Source organism: Labrus mixtus, chromosome 7 (genome assembly GCF_963584025.1).
Source record: "Labrus mixtus chromosome 7, fLabMix1.1, whole genome shotgun sequence".
NCBI classification, from domain to species: Eukaryota; Metazoa; Chordata; class Actinopteri; order Labriformes; family Labridae; genus Labrus; species Labrus mixtus.
Window position 1 is genome coordinate 7462245 of NC_083618.1, and position 16611 is coordinate 7478855.

Here is a 16611-nt window from a genome sequence, read left to right on the forward strand (position 1 = left end):
CAACATCTGTACAGTCTAATGCAAAACTCTGTAAAGGCTGTGTCATAACTTCTGACTTAATATGTAAGAGTGGTTGATCTAACATTGGAAGATGATGCTCTTATTAGCTGTTGTATTTTATTCCAATCCATTTTTAGTTGCAGAGTACATTTATAAATAGGGAATGTGCATCATTTAGTGGACCTACTTAAAATTAACATCTGAAAAAGATTTCCCTCTTTGGCATGTTAGCGTTCTATCTTTGATAAAATGTTCTTTCCACACAGTTAACTTGCAGTTCTCAGTGATTACAGCAGATATATCTGTCCTGTTGCGGCAAAGATACTCTTTATTATTTCCATATGTGGTAGAGTAGTTTGCCGCTGTAGAAGCTCACAGTGAATCTGATTAAAGACTGGAACAAGAAAAAAACGGTTATCAGTGTGTTGTCATTATCTGTGATGTGAATGTCTGAAACCAGCTCTACCATCACTGATGTACAAAATGAATTATGTTTATCTTCAGGCAGTGCAGTTTCCACAAAAACACTTCAACCTAAAATAGAAAGTGTTCCCTTTTTTTACTTTCTTTTTTACAACCAAATGACGTCTCTTCTTGTTAAAAGACATTGCAATATCAGCATGATGGATGAACTTTTGACTGCTGATGAATTAGAGCAGGAGTAGGCTGGCAGAGGAACTTTTATCATGTTCCACCCAAGCTTTTACCATTATCTGATGTGAGACATCATTTAAATATCAATAAGTGAGTGTAATGGGAGCACTGGACTAACAAGATAAATGTGTCAGGAGGAAGGTTTTTCATTAACAAACATCACGGTTCAGCTGCAAAATCCAGAGAACAAAGTTATTTATTTATATATATATATATATATATATATAAAGGGTGAGCAGTAACTACTGGACTTACAAAAGCTCCCTGCTTCAACCCACCACATTACACCACCAGGTGAACAAATGTGTTGTATGTAAATTCTGCTCATGGTGACCCACAACTCATTCTGCATCATAGAGGTCAACGCAAACTGCAATAAGTCAGGATGTCAAAGTGTTGAACGTCACAGGAAGCTGCAGCAGCATGACACACCTTGCAGGAAACCACGTCTCTTCAGTCAGCCCCCATCCTCACAAAAAACAGCTGCAAAAACACCTTGGTCTTTCTGACACAGTTCACAGACATGACATGATTGATCAACAGAGTGGGAACCTGAGCTTGCACATGTACAACAGGCTTCCATGTGTATGTGTGTGAGCTGGAGACAGACAAGCAGCTCCTCTTTTAATCCAGTTAAAGTTTACGAGTCGATCTGAAGAGGATCTGCCTCTCTTCTTGTGCAGAATACAATTTCTGCTCCGACATCTTTTTAAACTGAGGTTAAACAAGGTGAGTTTTCTTTCTTCTTCATGTCAACTAGTTACTTGTAATTGATTAAATGTCAATGAATTTTACTCAGGAAACATGTATTGCAGATGAATGGGGAAATCAGTTTGTGGTTAATATTTGTTCAGATTATTTTAGATGTTTCATTAATGTGTTGCTGCTTGTACAAAACATATTCTGCAATATAAGAATAAATAGCTTCTTCCTTATTTTGACACAATCACTCTTATGTATTGTTGAATATCAATCAACATGTTTGTTGGAAATGTATCACAGGATATAAATGCCTCTTGTTGTGGTTAGGCGCCTTCCTGTGTCATATAGGTGTTGTTTCCTGGTTACTAGATACATTGTGGTAGCTGCTTGCAGTTTTTATTGAAAGCTGCCATAATTTGATTCTTTGCAATTAATTGAATTCAACATGTGACGGGTTACTGAAGACAGACAATTTTCTATCTAAGCTCCTTATCTCTTGCCACAGGAGGAAACTCACATCGGGAAAAAGCCAAAGAAGATGGGGATCTGCCCCATCAGATGTCAATCTAACCTGACAGTGTTAGAAAATACACCTGAATCTTTATCACAAGGTAAACTTTACCCTGTTTAAACAAGCAAAAATAAATAAGAAGAATTCAACAAACTGAATTTAGGTGATATTCACCTCTCTCCTTCTTTCTGCAGCCATCCATGAGAGCATGATTGTATCCCTCTGTAACTACACATCCTTTGGACAGACAGAATTCACCATGTGCTTTGGGGAGCGACTGACCATCATATCACAGTACAAAACTTTCTCCAACGTTTTTATTTAGGCTGCCAATAGATACAAATTTGTAATCACGATTAATCACAACATTTCCAATAGTTAATTGTGATGTATCGCATTTTTAATCGCATGTTTGAAATCCTTTGCAATTACTTTGCATTCAAAAATAAAATTGTTAGGCTTTATTTGGATTATCTTAAACTAAGAGTATTTTACCTGCTGTTTCAATTCAACCATGCTTTTATTTTGAAATAAAGTGAGGGACCTTCTAGTTGATTAAAGGTGAATACATTAACTTAACCACAGAAGAGGAGAAAAACATTTATGAAAACAACTAAAAGGGACAGAGAAAAGGTTAAATATTTTCTCTCAGAAGGTGTTAATGACTTTTGACTCATCAACTGAGCTGTTAAGACGTTTTTAAAGTGAATTGAGACATTCAAATATGCCACAGTGTTTTTTGTTTTCCATCACTGTGACTTCAGGAAGACAGTGGAGGCTTTACACTGTGCGCCTATAGGGACAAAAGAGCATGCAATTAATGGCGATTAAAAACAATTATTCAATCATTTCAGACCTACACTCAGAACTAGTTAATTCTGACAGCCCAAGTTTTTATCTAAACAAATAATTTTCCATGACTGTGTATTTTCACCAACAGGGATGGTGATTTTATGATGGTGAGATCCTCTACCACAGGCATTGAGAGCAACATTCCCACCTGTTACACCGCCAAGGTGACATGCAGGTAATCAACCGTCATAGGAACACGTTTTGAGAAGCCTCTCATCACTGTGTGAGAAAAAAGAAAAGCAGAGGAGTAGTTCAGACGTGAAATGAGAGGGGGTCCCTGTCAGATAGGAGGAGTCTGTAGGTGATCTCTATGCTTGGAACATTACTTCTGTTCTCTCCAGTGACGTGACATTCGTCTCTGCCAGTAAAGGTTTCAGTCCTCCTCTCATGTTGTTCCATTGTTCATTTTCCAACAAAATAAAAGCTGTCAGTACAAAAACACTGTTTTACTATTCCAATGTGTCTTCTCTATTGCAGGTGGCTGTTCACAGGCATCAGCAGGAACAAAGCAGTAGAGCTGCTTATGCAGCCTCAAAACCTGAGTGGAGCCTTTTTGATCAGAGAGTCAGAGACAAACACAGGTTTGATTTTTTTTTTTGTCTGTCTCCTTTGTGAGTCACATGATAAAAAAACATAAAACCAACCTGTAGCCTCAACGTAACAAATGATGGTGTCTCTTTCACAGTTTGTTTTAATGGCTTGATTTGAAATCTAGATTATTTTACTCAATGAAATATGGGAATATGAATCAGTGCTGGAATGAATGATCTGCAGAGTTCAGAATCAAGAGCCAATAGCCAATAACTGCAGCATTCATATATATTTCAGATGGTTACTCACTGTCTGTCCTGAGGAGGACCAACTCTTCGGACTGTGTAAAACACTACCGCATTTCAAACCTCCAAAATGGCTGGTTCTACATATCTCCAAGACTCACTTTTCCATCCCTGCAACATCTAGTGGAGCACTATTCAGGTTAGTACCTACTGGGGCTTTGATTCCAGTGTCTTAACAAAATAGAGACAAACCTCAAAGAGTCATATGAAATGTTTCCACTCCCCCCAGAGTGTGAAGATGGACTGTGCTGTCGGCTCTCTGGACCGTGCTTCATCAAGGGTTTCGACAATGCTAGAGAGGCCAGGCCTGTTCCCACAGCTATCAGGATGCCTACGTTCAACTGGAAGGACATTAGCAGGTGTGGCAGACTCTTTCTAACAGTACTTGTTCTGATAACTGCCACAAGATGTCACTCTATTGCCTACTCTTCATCAGAGAAAGGGCACCTGCTGGCCACCAGATGATTAAACAAACTGTTTTTTTATTTATAAAATTTTGGGGGGGCTAATCATTTTCAGTTTTGGGTGACTTTGTATCAAAAATATGTTGATTTAGCGTTGTGTAATTAGTGATGTAGTGCTGACCTTAACTGAAAATTAGGCATGCAACACAAATATACCTACAAATAAAGGAGTGGTTGTGTCGTACTAATATGCAAAGTTGTGTGAGTGTTAAGTGAGATGTTTAAATTACCTCTGGTATTGATAAATAGGCCTACTAGAAAATGTAAATTTGAAAGATGATAATTAGCTAACAGGGCAACAGGGACAAATTCTGCACATGTTTGCAGGCCTGTTAGATGTATTCCTTCAAACAGGATATGTTACATTGTGTCGATGGTAAAATGGGAACATTTTCAACTTTACAATCAATCAATTTAACATTTTTTTGGAAATCCTTTGCTGTCCCTTCCCAGGTCAATGATCTTCCGGAGAAAAAGAACAGAGTCAGACAACTCTTTGGTGAGCGAGGGGCTGAGAGAGGCCATCTCCTCCTACCTCCAAATGACAGAAGGTCAAGATCATAGCTGGGACACTTGAGGAAACAGCAGATATTTTTTTCTCTAATTCTCAGAGAATGAACTTAGATAAGGAATCAGTAATATACTGTCCGGTCTTATCTGCAGCTTGGACAAAACCACTGGAAGAGGTCGACAACACGCCCAAATAGACTCAAAAGTATGAAGTGACTGAAGGGCTTAGACACTACAATGTTTTAAGTTATGACACACAATTTGTCTGCAGAAAGTGTTTGTCCCTTAAAAAGAAATTGAAAGTCAGTGAAACATTGGTTGCAGTTGCTTTCAAAAAAAGAATGTATTTTAATGTATTACCTTTCATGTACATACATTGCAAAATAGCCCATGTGAACTATATTGTTATGTGAGTGTTGTCATGGTTGTTGTTATTATTGGAATCCAATAAATATGTTAATGAGCAACATGTGCCAATATAACTACGTACAAACGCTTGTGTCTTGTGCTTAAGCAGTAAGATTAATAAACAAGAGAAAGTTAATGAAGTGAAGCCACATAAATTCAGCATCACTACCAGTAGATGCCGCTTATTTACCTCCAACTATTCATCAAAGCCTTCTTCCACTTCCTGCCCGAACAGTTCAGTTCAGGAAGAAGAAATAATGGCGACGCTTTTGGGGTCCGATTCCCCTTGTATTGGAGGAAAACGAAGAAATGGCAACAGCAATATCATTTCAAAGTTTACGGCTAGTAAAATTACCGGCCAGGGGTTTAGTCGAGGAACAGAGGTAAGAGATACAATGCATGAAATGAGAGTTAAAACATTAGAAAGTTGGTCGCCTGAGACCCGGGACTTGCGCTCGGCATCTAGCCTGAAATGAAGACGTTTTCATGGGGACGGATCTCGACATGACCCCGTCAGCCTTAACAGCACAGTTAGCTTCAGCCTAATGGTCTACATTTAAAGCCAAGACTTTACACTTGGAAACGGTTGATTTGGGATAACATAATATGGTCAATGTGAGGACAAAAAGCCTTAGCTCTGCACAAAGTGTATGAAGCAAGCTCCGCTTTAAATAGGTCTTTTGTTGTTAGCCCCACTGTAGCTTAGCATTGTAGGCCAGGTTAACAGAGCTGTGCACTGAAAGTTTGATGGATATTGTTGTTTGCATCCAACATGTGGGTTACAAATTACTAGAGAGTCTGTGTTTTAATATTTAGGGCGCCTTTGTCATCTTATAAACGGTATAAACTAGCCTGTGTTAGCAGCGTCAGCTAGCTGGCTAAGCTGAACAGCTCAGGTGATTACGTAACGTCAGTCAAACCACAATAACTATCGTTTCCTTAAATGGAAACACCACAACAGCTGTTTGGAGGTAATGGTAGCTACTTTAGTTTTATTTCCTTCAACAGAAAAACATTTAAAGAATATATGTTACTTTGGAGAAAATATTATTCGGTCTATTTTTGTGATTATTACACTGATCAGAGGTGGAGCACTTAATCTAACCATATGGCAAATTACAACATTATATCTGCATCCAGGAGGGTTTTCTAAAAAGTGGGTATTAGTAGATGTGTTAAAAGTTGCTGATTGTGAACACAAAAACACCCCACAAGAAAGTTATGTACTGTTATCTTTGCAACACAGTTTGTTACCTGGATATGAGACCATTGTTGACACACAATCCTTCTGACATTGTTAACCTGGTTACATCAAGATGCATTTGAATTATAAGAGGGGATTTTAATTCTCACTGTCAAGTCAAAGTTTGTTCCTAGAGCACGTTTAAAACAACCTCAGTTGACTAAAGTTCTGTACAGGTAAACAAATATATAAATATAGAAGGATGAATCTAAACAAAAAGAGCAATATAAAACAAAACAATAAATGACAATAAATAACATAAATAGGAGCATAATAACATTTCAAAATGTCAAACTCAACTTGTATTTAAAGTCAACACAAAGAGGTGTGTCTTAAGCATAGACTGTAAATAATAAGGTCTTAAGCAGCATCTTGAAAAGAAAAAGCTGTCACAAGCTGTGGTTCTAAACACTTTTTTAATGAATTGATTTTAGTAGTATTTTAATGGGATGTTATTTATATCTCTGATTCCTCAGCTTATGATGATTATACAGTATCTGAAAAGAAAAGATTCATAGCTAACTTGGTGTAATCTTCTTCTCTCGAGCATACATGTCCAGGGCTTCACAATAAACTTAAGAGCCAGTTGGGTGGCCGTTGACTTGTATTAGAAGGAAAAGGTTTATTTTAACATTGGACAGTTCTATAGAAATAGAAAGATGGCTTGTTCCTTTTAATAAAGAAAGCTTACAACCTTCTTGGTGTCTGGAGCCTTATAGTTACTTTTAAAACATTTTTTTTTAAAAGGATGGTTATCTGAGAAGAGGTTTTCATACACAGTATGTGATTAAAAATCTCAATTTTATTGACAATATAGGCCGGATCATAAAGGGCATACATCCTTCAGCGTACATTTTGTTAATGTGCATGTGAATAATACAGACTTTCTTTAGATGTGGTATGCTAATAGGCTTGGCATCCACCAGTGCAATCAAAAATGGACACACTGTATAGAGTGTACACCCAAACGCAAACATTTTTACACCTACATAGTATGTTTTTCATAATGTACTTATTTGCCTCTGTTTTTGTGTCATAGCTCCCAGTAGGTCTACTTCAGGAGAGAGATAAACGGGCGAAGTGGCATGGCATCCCTCCTCTGCTGCAGAAGCTCTATGAGAGCAGCCATCCAAACAGTGACCTCTCCCATGCCCACAGCTTTCTTAAGGTAACCACTAGTCCTTCCAACAATGAGATAGTAATTGTCGTAGCCACTTGTTGCTAAGTGTTTGTCTTTGGAATCTGAGTGATGTAAATTACATCTGGACAATGGTTTCTGTCAGGTATTATCATCCCAGCTCTCCATGGAGGCCATGTCTTTTGTCACAGAGGACAGGAAGACTGCTCAGGAATCCACCTTTCCCAACACACATACCTTTGACCTCTTCGGTGGAGTCGATGTACGTTTGACATTTCTAGTGCTTGATGCTCTCTAATTATCTGCCCCACAGACATTAAAGCTTTTGACCTCTGCTGAATTAGTTGTCATGTATTTCAATTCTTGACGAGACAGTTTTTTTCTCAACTAACACGGTTCTTGTAGCTGTATTTTCAAATGAGTATTTTTGTCCTGTGTTCTTCAGCTGCTTGTGGAGATCTTAATGAGACCCACATTAACTATGCAGAAGAAGAAACCCAAAAGTAAGTGGTACTCATATCATATCGATGTCTGCTTTTATCTGGAAGTTAACATGTTTTACATGACAATGTAAAGTTGTAAGTTGATCAAATGTTCTTGCAATAAACTAACTTCTGTGTTTCTGTTTCAGTGAATGATGACTTGGTCAAAGACTGCCTTAGTGTTCTCTACAACTGTTGTATATGTGTAAGCGTCCACCTACATTTTGTAGATACCATAGAGATTATGTTGTCTGCACAGGTTGGTATGAGCATGTTTTAAATAAGCTTTATGCTTTCTCTTTAAATTTAGACCGAGGGCGTCACAAAGAGTCTAGCAGCAAGGGATGACTTTGTCCTGTTTCTCTTCACCCTGATGACAAACAAGAAGACCTTCCTGCAGACAGCTACACTTATTGAAGATATTCTGGGAGTCAAAAAGGTCAGGGTTTTGCTTACATTAAATGCTCAACAACAGCATGTTAACAGTGTTTATGGCCCTTTGACTCCTGTTGTTTCTTATGGTAAGCAAAATGAATTCTCCTAAGGGTGTACTCGGACTAGGCAAAGTTGCTTCATACCGTGCTGTAGCATGACAGCTCGCATTTTGGACCCTGGAGGCATAAGAGAGTCTGAAAGTCCTAACATTGAACAGAAAGCATCTGCGACTAGTGTGATGTAAGGCATAGGTTCAGGAGGCAGCTTTCATATACTATAATAATAGTCCTTCACTGCCTGTATTGTGCTTAGAGAGTAAAGGGCTTCAAGACGTTATCTTTCAAATTGACAGACATCTTAGTCGGTCGGCTGAGTGCAGATGCATAATTCATGGTCAAATTCTGTTATGAAGACATTGTAAGTCCTGCATGGGAAGGTCTCCCAGACACACTGTGCAACCGTCCTTCGATAACAAGTTGTTATCTGGAAAATAACTCAAGTTATCTCGTACGAAAAAAGGGATGCTTTTCTAATTTTTCTTTTAGTTCTTGTTAAGTTGGTTGATGGCCAAGACAACTATAAGTAGTATGACTTATCCTCTTGTATTAATAGTTATGATATATAAAGTCATTTTGTAACTTAGAAAAGGTTGTTGTGATGCAGACTCCCTACCTCAAAGAGAGAGAATCTCAATTGAATTTTGGGGTGCAAAGCACTTCCTGTTTTAGATTGCTTTGCACAATATCTTCTGTTATCTGCAATGATTTTAGCAGCATTTTAATTTCATATATATTTTAAGTTGCAACATATGACATAATAACTGCGACAATATGACAGTAACCTTTGTTTGAAAACTTTTTTTTAAGGAAACAGTTGTGGTAAATTGAAAAAAAGATTTTCAAAGTGGAAAAGATTGACTCTAAATCTACAGTGTTGTTTTATTTTATATATAAATTATCTTTTTACCTTCTGTCAGTAAATCAATAAAAACTTGATTTCATGATAAATTAAATGCACAAGTGTTATTTTACAAAACACAAGAAAAACTACACTGCTGTCTTTTTAAACACTTTTAATGGGATGACCTGTATGAACCACAAATCACATCCAACTGACACAATTTTTAAGTTCAGGAAGTGTGTTTTTTTTTTTTTACTTCTAAAAGCGTCAGGAAAATATCCTCTCTACTGTTTAGTGTGTGCCTCTAGCTTGTTAACGTTTCATATGTTTGCATTTTTCAGGAAATGATTCAGTTGGATGGCATCCCCAATCTGTCAGGCCTGGTCCAAAGCTTTGACCAGCAACAACTAGCCAACTTTTGCCGCATCCTATCGGTTACCATCTCAGAACCTGATGTGGGAAACGATGACAAGCACACCCTGCTGGCTAAAAATGCCCAGCAGAAACGCAATGCTAGCCCCTCACGGGCAGAGGTCAACCAGGGTAGGTTGTTTTCTGGATACAGAGGTCAAACTGACACATTTCTGCCATTTATAAGTTTTAAACTATTGCTATAATCATTATTGTTTCCATAGTAACCCTTCTGAACATCCCCGGCTTCATTGAGCGGCTGTGCAAGCTGGCCACTAGGAAAGTGTCCGAGGCCACAGGAGCTAACTTCCTGCAGGAGCTGGAGGACTGGTACACCTGGCTAGACAACGCTCTGGTCCTGGACGCCCTCATGCAGATGGCAACAGAGGAGCCTGAACAAAGCAGTACAGGTGAGACAACAGTCAATCTAGCTGCTGTTTCCTCATACTGCTGGAATCTTATGAACTTTTCAGTTGAGATAGCTTTGTCCCCCTTTCCTTCAGAGTCATCTGATGAGAGTTCCCTTGCCACCAGTCCTCTGAGACATCGACTGCCCCAGTCCATGAAGATTGTCCATGAGATCATGTATAAAGTGGAAGTGCTGTATGTGCTTTGTGTCCTTCTTATGGGGCGACAGAGAAACCAGGTACTTATGAGCACACGCCATGCCTTTTCTTGAGATGTAAGGTGCAATGTTAGCTCCCAGCAGACTTAAAATACAGATTTTACAGACTCCTACATTGTGTCTCCGGACAGGTCCACAAGATGCTTGCGGAGTTCCGTCTTATCCCCGGGCTGAATAACCTGTTCGACAAGCTTATCTGGAGGAAGTACACCGCTTCAAATCATGTGGTGCATGGCCAGAACGAGAACTGTGACTGTAGTCCAGTATGTACTTTTAACCCTCATAGGAAACTAGCTCTTGATTATTCAATTTAACTTTTTTTTCAACTACTCAATATCTGTTTGCAGGAAATATCCTTTAAAATCCAGTTCCTTAGGCTACTTCAGAGTTTCAGCGATCATCATGAGTAAGTGACTCTAGATTGAGTTACCTTTGACGTGACCTCTCTTCTTAAGTTATGCTTTTTGACATGTTTGCGCCTGTTTTTCAGGAACAAATATCTCCTGCTGAATAGCCAGGAGCTGAATGAACTCAGTGCCATTTCTATGAAGGCCAACATCCCTGAGGTGGAAGCTTTGGTAAACACAGACAGAACTCTGGTGTGTGACGGGAAGAAGGGACTCCTCACACGCATCCTCACTGTCATGAAGAGGGAGCCACCAGACTCATCCTTCAGGTCAGCTTCACATAGGGCAAAGATTACATGCAAGTGATGAAGATATTGATATTTATTTAACTCTTGAAGACATCTATATACCCCAAAGTGAGGCAAAGCACTTGCTTTCATAAAAAAAAAAAAAAAAAAAAAAAAAAAAAAGATTTCTGAAGATTTGTCGTTGAAGTTCAGATTGTTATAGCTTTGCTGAAGCTTTCTCTGTGTTTGTAGGTTCTGGCAGGCGAGGGCAGTGGAAAGTTTTCTTCGTGGAGCCACTTCCTATGCAGACCAAATGTTCCTTCTGAAGAGAGGACTACTAGAGGTAAAAGTACAGCCTAAGGACCTGATCACTAAGATGTGCGTGCAAATCAATTTTCCTTATTTTATATGGTCACCCATATGCTCATGCAGCCTCGCCCCACTGGCGCTCCCAGCTGATCCTACCAGATTTGCTCAGGTGTTTTTGGGAGCACGACGCGTCTCAGTGTGATCTGGCCCTAAGATTGTTTTTGTCATCATTCACAAAGTTATTCTGTATTGCACAGATCTGCCCTCTTTTTTTTATTTTCTAAACTAAACAGCTGCTCTTCTCCCTCAACAGCACATCCTATTCTGTATCATAGACAGTGGCTGCACATCTCGGGATGTCTTACAGAGCTACTTTGATCTGCTTGGAGAGCTGATGAAGTTCAACATTGATGCCTTCAAAAGATTTAACAAATATGTCAACACTCCAGAGAAGGTAGATTGTACACATATGCTTTAAAAATATGAAAATATTTCTTCTGACTTTAAGAATACAATTTGACAGTATTTTCTCAACTTATGTGGTGAATGAATAAAAGTGTGTAAAGATATGATTTTATCTCTCTTTTTTTTTTCTTCCATAGTTTCAGACTTTCCTGACACAGATCAACAGTTCTCTGGTGGACTCTAACATGCTGGTACGCTGCATTGTCCTATCATTGGACCGCTTTGAGAGTCAGACTGAAGATGTTAAAGGTAAACAAGGATGGACTATTTGTACATGTAAGCTAGATGGTCAACAAAAATTCCAAAGGACTTTCCTAGAATCATTTCTTGTTTTGGGTTTTAAAATCATATATAAATGGAAGTGGTTTTTCTGTAAGAGATCATTAAGTGTTAATTTGTTGTTGTGTATTTGTCCCAGTGGTGGAGGTACTTTCTGAGTGCTGCCTGCTGTCATACATGGCCAGAGTTGAGAACAGGCTGTCCTTTCTCTTCCGACTGATCAACATCATCAACGTACAAACTCTGACACAGGTCTATTAATTTTTTACGTTGTCTTATTGTCTTGGAGAAACTCACAGTTCAAGTATTAGGAATAGGCACTCACAACTTTCATTTGAATGTAACCTTTAAGTATTGTCGGCACTGATTTAGATTTTTTCAGATATTGTACAATGCACTGTAAAAAAAAGTTGTTCCTTTTATGTATTAAACCTGTCCCATTATTCCTGCAGGAGAATGTGAGCTGTTTAAACACCAGTTTGGTGATCTTGATGTTGGCCAGAAGAAAGGCAAAATTGCCCTTCTACCTCAATGCCCTGCGGGAGAAGGAGTATGCTGACAAGTACCCAGGCTGCCTGCTCAACAACTTCCACAATCTACTGCGCTTCTGGCAGCGCCACTACCTCAACAAGGACAAAGACAGCACCTGTCTGGAGAATGTGAGTAGCTTCCACTATATGCTCAACACAGCTGAGTAAATATGTTAACCCTACTTAGAATGAGAGTCTACTATCAAACGATCAAACAATATCTGTTATGATACCTGTTATCATACCACAGAAGAAAAAACCCCTCAAAATTTCATTATTTCCTTTTTTTTATTACAACCCTGCAATCAGTGCTGGTGCAGGAAAAGGAGTTAAACACAAACTACTGTAGTAGTGGTGCAAAGGATCGACCCCCCCCCCCCCCCCCACAGTTTGTACCACAAGTGATCCGTGAATCAATGTGTAATTTATCATCCCAATATAAAACTGCCTAATCCCTGTTAGGGCAGGGCAATATATCAAGTTTTTAAGATACATTAATTAACTGTACTTTCAAATGAGATATAGGGTAAGACAATATTCTTTATATAGGTATATTTAATGTTGTCAGTGAAAAGAGAGCATTGTTTAAGTAGTGTGTTCAGTGCTGGGATCCACTGTTCAAATGTAAAAACAAGCAAATAAATTTCAATACATTTTTTGCAGACTTTCACACAGAAAACGGTTTCGTGAAGTTATATAGTTAGTTACCATGAATCAAACTGCTTCAACTTTTTCTCCTCTCACTTGCACCGTGTCTGCATTCATCATGCATACACATATCATCATATCTGCTGGTGGTTACAGGTGACAACAACCACAATCTTCACGTTAGCAACGTTATCTCACAGCCTGCTATAGTCTGTAGCATTAAGTCTTTAGCAATCTGCATTACAAAGAGCTGAAGATACAGTTACTAAATGAGTGTTCTCTGTCTGTTGTTTTAACTCACACATGTGCTGGAGCAGCCAGTGCACAGGCACACACACATTCACTAAATGAAGGGTGTGTATGTTACATTTTTAACGTTGTCAAAGCTCATCCAAGACAAAAATTAGAAGGGGGGGAAAACAAATATGTCACATTCTTTTTCAGCTTTCAAGAAGAACTTAAAGAAGCAGTTCTTATCAACATATGATTAACTGGTGTTTCTATGTGTACTCAAGCCCATTTGGTTATTCTGATACCCATTTTTCTTTTCTGGTTTCGGGTTTCTTAACTGACCTTTTGTATGTTAAGTTTCCTGATGCTGGTAAACCGATGGTTGTAGTGTGATTGCTTTTTGCGCCTGCTTGTTTGTGTTGCTACGTGTGGTCGGGTGTGGACTGACCAACATGCATGCTCGAAGGCTCATGGTCTACCATTTTCACCTGCAGGTGCTTATAGAGCTACTAATGAGGAATGAACTGATTACCATTGACATGCATCAGATCAGACAAGCAAAGATCTAGATAAGATAAGATAATCCTTTATTTATCCCACAACGGGGAAATGTACATTGTTACAGCAGCAAAGATTGCAAACAGAAAGTGAACACAGTACAAAAGAGAAAACAACGTCAGTACATGTAAGTGCAAACAGCTTTAAGTCCAATCAAATGCACGCGATGTCAGGCAGTGCACAGAGACAACAATGTCAGCAGTTACTGGGAGCCAGTAGAGGGATATGAACAGCAGAGTTACGTGTGCTCTTTTGGGCAGTTTGAAGACCAGTAGCGCTGATGCGTTTTGGATCATCTGCAGGGTTTGATAGTGCATGTAGGAAGAGCTGCCAGTAGGGAGTTGCAATGTGTTTTTAGACGTATGAAATCAATCAGTCAACCAATCAGGTGATAGTAATCACCGGTAGAATATGAGCCTGGGAATACAAAGACTTTTATTTTTTTGCTTTTTAAGCTGATTCACAGATAAGATAATAGCAAAAATCAAAAGTGAAAACTTTTTAGCAAAGAACTTTTAAAGACAAAGTGTCTTATACATTTTTTTATTGCTCACGCATAGATTAACCCCAACTGAACACTTGTGTTTGTGGATTTACAAAGTAGTAACTATAATATTTAAAATGGTTATTGGTCTTAAAAAGACAAATATACATGTAGCACAATGAAAAAGCGGTTGTGTTCAATGTTAAAAGTACTGGGAATGTATGTTGGTCCGTTGGCATAAATATAAATTGTTAACCACTTTATTTAACTGTCTTGGTTTGTGCATAAAAAATGGATCTATGGATGGCTGAGATTAGTGTGGCTGAGTCAGTCTTTGTGTAGGAGCAGCTTCAGTCACTCTGTAGTGCCTCTCAGCTATACAGATCAATTTTCTGCTCATTGTTTTTAACAGCCAAGAATCCCTTTCCACTTTAATTTCTGAAGTTTGTTTTCATCAGCAGCAGGCAAATATTTTCTGTGAAAATCCTTTTATGCTACTAGTCCAGAAACAGACAGATAAAGTTGGTAACTTGTAGAGCATAGGAGAGCATTAAGCAGCTACAGAGCAACATGTAGTTTTAAAAGCACAGCAACATTTTCTTGGTGGCCATGACACAACTTCAAATGTGCTGTTCACTTTGATCTGTGCTGGCTTAAAATGTAACTTTTTAGACCGCTTCCTACTACGGACGGTTTGTGGGCGCTGCCATCGTGTGGTGGCTGCCATAACTGCGGTGGCATCTCAGAGTCTGCTGCTTCCCGTTAACTGCAACAGCAGTTTTCCCAAAAAGTAATTAGTAAACTGTAAAACTCCACAGGTTCTTTCTGAAGCACTTAACGTTGTAAAAGGTAGAGTAAAAATAATATTAAAAGTAGACAGATTTTCTCTTTTTAGGACCGCTCACATTCAAACCTGCGGCTGTACAAAGGAGAGGCCTCCGCAGCAATGGCGGCTTGTCAACTTCCGTTTTTTCCCCGGATCAGTCTATAGAATGAGTTACATGTTCTGTTTTTACTTTTTCTGCAGCCCAAAGGGGCAAAAAGTCTGTGTTGGCTGTAGTATATTATATACGCCACCTTTGTAATACTGTTAGTAGGTGCAGTGTACACTGCTGTGGACGTCGATCCATGTTAACACAAGGTTATTCCCCCATAGTTTATTGGTTGATTGCCCATATATACAAGCTGCTCTAAACCCTTTCTGGTTCCCTTTTCAGAGCTCCTGTATCCCCTTCAGCTATTGGAAGGAGACGGTGTCCGTGCTGCTTGGCATAGACAGGACTTCTCTGTGTGCCATATCGAGCTACATTGATGAGCCCTTTATGGATCTGGACAGAGACCTGCTAGAAGATTGACATCCAGTGGGTCCACTGTGGGCAGGACAGGGCAGAGGATGGCAGGGAGCATGGACATCTACAGCTGACGAGGACTCCACTGCACTGAGCCATCCAGGCACTTTGTGACTGTGTTCTGGATGTTAAGACTCGCATGTTTGCTGTTGGTACCTTCGCATGGAGGCCTTCATCACTGATATGAGGGGATGTAATTCGCACTAAATTGCCATGCTCTTCTTCAAAGGAGGAGGGAGAAGCCTTTATGCCCATCCCAGATTGGCCACATCATTTAAAAGACAATAATGGGACCTTGTGAACCACACCTGCATTGGTTGTTTGCTGTAGGTGAACTTTAAATAGAGCCTTTTATATAACCTATACAAAATTCTATGGAAAAAAATATGTATGATTAAACAAAGTATATGTTAGAAAAATGAGTCTTTTCACCTGTTGACCACAGATTAAACTGTAAGTCTGACAAAGGTCATTGATGCGTCACAGGGCTGCCAGGAGTCGCCAGCCTCAACCTCCCACTACCTACACACTCTCGGCTGACTCCACGCCAATCCAAGTCCTTACCTGATGGTTGATAGAACTGGTGGTTTTGGAGTTTCTCCAGGGGTCTTAATGAACAGCATTTTTATTTTACCTTCCTGTGGGTCTATGACGTTCGGTGCTTTCTGGCTCTACTTGGCTCATTAGGATAACTTTTGGGTTGGATGACACTTTTCCCCCCATCACACAGGGCTCCTCAACAGAAACCATCCACTCTGTCGTGGTGTCAGAACGTTCACCCAGGGCCTCCTTTCTTTACCAGGTTATTTTTTGATTTACCTTTTTCCTGTTGAAAAAAATGGCTTTTAGCTCTGGATAAACTGTAGAATAAATGATGCACAGGTGGTGTTGTTTTTATTGTTTATTATATTTTAACACATTTGTTGATTAAAAAGGTCTTTGTAACACAGTGT

At 39.1% G+C, this 16611-nt stretch overlaps 2 protein-coding genes across 2 annotated transcripts; both read left to right on the top strand.

Annotated features, from left to right (window-relative positions):
- Positions 1-1134: 1134 nt before the first annotated feature.
- On the top strand, positions 1135-5073 carry sla2a (Src like adaptor 2a). The gene is made up of 8 exons (XM_061042445.1): positions 1135-1383; positions 1862-1967; positions 2062-2161; positions 2808-2894; positions 3197-3300; positions 3548-3694; positions 3785-3914; positions 4473-5073. The coding sequence occupies exons 2-8, from the start codon at positions 1895-1897 to the stop codon at positions 4594-4596; spliced, it is 765 nt and encodes a 254-aa protein (XP_060898428.1). The 5' UTR covers positions 1135-1383; positions 1862-1894; the 3' UTR covers positions 4597-5073.
- An 84-nt stretch (positions 5074-5157) lies between these two features.
- Positions 5158-16542, top strand: trpc4apa (transient receptor potential cation channel, subfamily C, member 4 associated protein a). The gene is made up of 18 exons (XM_061042443.1): positions 5158-5320; positions 7220-7348; positions 7464-7580; positions 7764-7821; positions 7950-8005; positions 8111-8239; positions 9477-9678; positions 9771-9956; positions 10050-10192; positions 10303-10434; positions 10519-10577; positions 10662-10847; positions 11058-11148; positions 11428-11568; positions 11717-11828; positions 11998-12110; positions 12311-12517; positions 15527-16542. Exons 1-18 carry the CDS (start codon positions 5195-5197, stop codon positions 15662-15664), a joined length of 2325 nt encoding a protein of 774 aa, XP_060898426.1. The 5' UTR covers positions 5158-5194; the 3' UTR covers positions 15665-16542.
- Positions 16543-16611: the final 69 nt, after the last annotated feature.